This window comes from Hemicordylus capensis, chromosome 3, assembly GCF_027244095.1.
Source record: "Hemicordylus capensis ecotype Gifberg chromosome 3, rHemCap1.1.pri, whole genome shotgun sequence".
Lineage (NCBI taxonomy): Eukaryota > Metazoa > Chordata > Lepidosauria > Squamata > Cordylidae > Hemicordylus > Hemicordylus capensis.
In genome coordinates, this window is record NC_069659.1 from 156,459,103 (window position 1) to 156,463,670 (window position 4,568).

Here is a 4,568-nt window from a genome sequence, read left to right on the forward strand (position 1 = left end):
AAAGCAGGGCATTAAACCGCACCAGTGAGAAAGCTCTCCTCTGATTTAGAGTGGTCACATTTGTGAAGTACACAGCTGGCTGAAGGTAGTTTGGGAAACCGTCTGGAATACTACTGGGGGCAACATAAATTAAATCAACTTACTTCTCCATATCCACTATTTGTTTAATAATTTCTTTGGCAGCCTCATATCCCAATGAAAATAAGTAGTGTGGAGAGAAGGCATATTTACCCAATTTATCATAGAAGTTCTTACACCAGTTAGAGTGGAACTCATCCTTCAGTACCAGGGGGGCAAGGCCCTGGTGGCAGAAATGTAATTTGAACCAGCAATTAAATGGCCCAGGCCATCCCAGGGCCTCCACTCTGGTTATGCTTAAAGGTATAGGATGGCATTCGAGACACATCTAGGCACCTGAAATATGGCATGAAGGAATCTAGACTGGACCACTTCCATAGGTTTGAAATTACAGGTGGAACAGATTTGTGCCAATATTTTAGCATGTTATACCTTAAAAGCCTCTGGGATAAAATATCCCCCTTTAGTGTGGAAAAAGGTTAATATAGCAGATGCGCTCCTCTGAGCACTTGCTGCAGCATGTTCCCCATGTCCCCTTTGCATGAAAAACTAAACCTAGGTACTTATAGGTTCTAGTCAGTGAGGCTCTAGATTCCATGCAATGATCTATGTGTTTTGCATGCAGGTACTTTGCATGCAGCACTTCTGCATGGTTAGTGAGAACATCGGTCCATGGTTCTTCTCACAAATATACTCTCGCTTTGTCTTTTCTAGCTTTAGAAACTAATCATCCCTTCTATCATTTTGGATAGTTAATTGCTTTCATTGGCAGATCAGCCAGAAACACTAGAGTAAGAACCTTACAACATAGGTGTTCCATCATTAAAGTGGTAATTTCATGATAGTTGGAAGTCCCCACCCCCTGAATTGCTTGTGGTTTGGGTATTCAGGCAGGGCAGTGATGTGACCGGGTGGCACTTTAGTTATCAAGCTATTGTACATTGTTTCATACTAATGAAATAGCAAGAGCCAACCATGTGATTAAAATAGGTGGATATTTTTAATAAAAGATGAGAAACACAAAACTATCAAAGATAATTGTAGCCTATACCATGAAAACAACCATTATTGTTAACAGCACAAAAGTTATCCCCAAAGTATAAAAACAACCCCTACAGCAATAAACAAACAAACAAACAAACAAATAAATATTCCTGCAACATAAACAGACCCACTATCCCTTTCCAAGGTTTCAATAACTTTCAAATGTTCACAGTTCATGTCCTGGTGTGTTTAGAATCTGATTATTTAGATTCATCACCAACTGTTGGTTCAATGTATGGAGTCACCAATATAATGTGACTTTGGGGCAATGATGGAACAGGCTCTCTGGGATTGGTCACGTCTTCAGAGAAGTTATCCATCTGGACAATCACGGATGGGTTTACAGTGCGTCGCATGTCCAATGGGCTGTCGATGGTCACAGAAGCAGATTCCTCTGGCTTTGGGGTTTTAGGCACTAAGGACAATGAACACTTTTGACAAAGAGTGGTTTCACTTGCCCTTGCAGATGCCTCTGTTGCCATTGCTGATATTTTCTTGACTGCCAAATGCTTACTGCGCAGAATAAAACATCCGCTCAAGATCTGGAAAATAGCACAAATCAGCCCAACCAGAAGCGCAGCTCCAACATACTGGTATTCTGGTTTATGTGGTAAATGGAAATCTTCAGGGAAGAAAATTGGCACTTCTGACAAGACGGAAACCATATTCCAAACAATTGGAATGAAGACACCTATTCCCGATGATAAATTTAGAAGGCCTGCAATCAAAAAAAGGTTGGCAACGTGTTTTCTCTGTTTTTCCTTCCTATATATATTGGAGAAGGCCACAGAGAGAAAGCCTGTTTGCACTGCCCCCGCAATGGTAGCGAGTACCATGAGATTCTGGGCAGTTATAATCTCACTGGGGAGGAAGGTGTGTAGATTGCTGAATGCTGTACAGTTCATGCGATTTTGCTCATCAAGAGACGGATCTTCATCGACACGGCAGATTTCCCAAATCCCAATCCAAGCAATGCTGGTTCCACCATAGTGGTTACTAAAGTGCCACACTCTCCACTGGACAAGGATTGCGGATGTCATACACATAAGCCATCCACTAAGGCTCAGGAAAAAGGCACAGAGTTGAAAGAAGCTGACCTCAGCCAGGCATTTCTTAATTTTTAATACTGCACCAGTTGATGCTACGGTATTCATTACGACGTCGCCCATCTTGGAAACTGCAGATTTACTGGGATAAAACACACACACACACACACATATATATGTATATGCCATTATACACATGTAAGTACATCTTTTAAAGTTTGGACAAGGAGTGACACCAATTAGGACCCTGTTCAGCTTTGAACCTTGTTCTAGAACATCACATATCCCACCTGCAAACGTAAGAATGGAAGTCTGCTGCCTCTTCCATTATAAGTGTCAGGAACTGTTTCCCCACCTTTGAATGCAGACTTCTTGAAGCTACTTAAACTGCCCCACCACCAAGCTCCCAACAGTCCTTTTACAAGGAAGTAGAAAAGGCTCCTGGGAAAGCGGTCAACAGGTCAAGATTCAAATACTAGGTTGAAAGGTTACGTGCCCAGAAAAGGAGCGGATTCTATACTTTGAGCAGCATCTGCACCCACCCACACAACTTTGGCTATCTTGATTACCGTGAATGGTCCTTTTGCTGCAGTTTTCTCTAACAGACATCTAACCAAAGTCACTGGGTCATTCACACAACCAAAACCTGTGTTGTAGCAGGGTTTGGCAGGTGTGTACCATGTGCTCCCAATTTTGTGATTAAGCAAGGTAGGTGGAAACCGGGGTAGAAGTGATTCTGTGGAAACAATGTAGGAGGAAAACCTGGGTAGCGTTTCCCACAACCTTGCTTCCACACAATCACTTCTACCTAGGATTTCCTCTTACCTTGTTCCTCACAACTGAAAATTGGGAGTTCCCAAAACCAGGGAGAACCCATTTTTTGATTGTGTAAATGACCTCAATGAATGGCCTTTTCTCAGCAGCCTTCAGTTGCTGTATTTTTAAAGCAACTGGTGGAGGAGGATTAAATCAGTCAGAAGAGAGTGGGGGAATTCACAGGTGCAGAGACAGGGAGAGAGAATCTGAGGTAGTTTAGGTTTAGCTGGACCAGAAGCAGCCTGGAAAGCTGTGAGTCCAAGCAATTGTTCTCTTTGGGAATCTGAGGCAGGATCAGCAGTTTTACTGTCTGCGACAGAAGTCCATGGCTTCAGCTATGCTCTACTTTTAGTCTTGGAAATACAACCCATTATTACATGGACAATATAATTCTCAAGTGCTTTCTTAGCCAAAGAAAATGGTGCAGCGCTACCACTGGACTTCTTACTCTTTGGGAAGGTGGGAGCTCTTAATAGCATATACTTACATGTATCTGCGAAGTACTTTAGCATGTACCAGTATGTATGGCTCAAGAGCGTAGCGTGCAAAGATCCAGGTCTTCAAGCTGCCTTCCTCGCCAAAGGAAGACCTGTGAGCGTTTGAGCTGGGCGCCACGGCAACTCCTCTCTAGAGTTCTGAGCCGGTTAGAATGCTGCCAACCACCCTGCTAACTTTAAAAGGGGCACATTTTTTAAAGGGGAGATGGTCCTATTTTTCGCGAGGGGAGAGCAACTGTGCCTATTCAATTTAGAACTGCAAGCTTCCCAGAGGATCTTGTTAATGTCTCCCTTGGGCTTCTTTTTAGAGAAGGAAGCCTTCTGGGACAGGGAATTGTTTCATATTCCATTTGCTATGTAAAATGCATTTAGAAATATTTGTTATTGCAAATTAGAGTGTGTGTGTGTGTGTGTGTGTGTGTGTGTGTGTGTGTGTAATTTGTAATCACAACCAAATGAAAGTACATGAAGGCCTGACTGCCTGACTTTAGAGTAGTGGTGTGCACGGAACCACTCCCTGCAGGTGCATTGTGAGCCCTTTGGGGACAGGGATCCATCTTATTTACTTGTTATTTCTCTGTGTAAACCGCCCTGAGCCATTTTTGTAAGGGCGGTATAGAAATCTAATTAATTAATTAATAATAATAATAATAATAATAATAAAGCAACTTTACTGGGAACAGCCTATATTCTGCGACGATATCTATAACAATATCAACAACATTGACAATAAAATTCAGCCATCCCAGGTCCTTGGGAAGGACTCAATGTCTGGATAAAACAAACCAGTCCAGAACACCTGTCTGACTGTGTAAATAAATAAATAAATAAATAAATAAATAATAAATAGTATATTTTTTCCGTTTAAGTGATGTTTCTTCCAGTAACCTTGCAGTCTCCAGCCCTGGTTGCTCAACTGAAGATCCTGAGTCCTGTAGCCCACTTGCCACCAGATGTCCAGGGACTCCAGCACCTGGCGTGCTCCTTGTTGACCCAGGCGCCGACCGATCCAGTATAGATTTATTAAAGTTACATCTCACCATATTGTTGATGGGAGAGGCACTCTTTGTCTGGCTCCTCTGGTGAG

The 4,568-nt window shown here is 42.5% G+C and overlaps 1 protein-coding gene across 1 annotated transcript; it reads right to left on the reverse strand.

The window, feature by feature from the left end:
- Positions 1-1,054: 1,054 nt before the first annotated feature.
- On the reverse strand, positions 1,055-4,097 carry LOC128351463 (claudin-34-like). The gene is made up of 2 exons (XM_053311036.1): positions 3,472-4,097; positions 1,055-2,310 (listed from the first exon to the last, which is right to left on the reverse strand). Exon 2 carries the CDS (start codon positions 2,289-2,291, stop codon positions 1,323-1,325), a length of 969 nt encoding a protein of 322 aa, XP_053167011.1. The 5' UTR covers positions 2,292-2,310; positions 3,472-4,097; the 3' UTR covers positions 1,055-1,322.
- Positions 4,098-4,568: the final 471 nt, after the last annotated feature.

What these genes read in the sequence shown, in the direction of transcription:
- LOC128351463 (XM_053311036.1), bottom strand. Translation starts at nt 2,291, where the DNA reads ATGGGCGACGTCGTAATGAATACCGTAGCATCAACTGGTGCAGTATTA.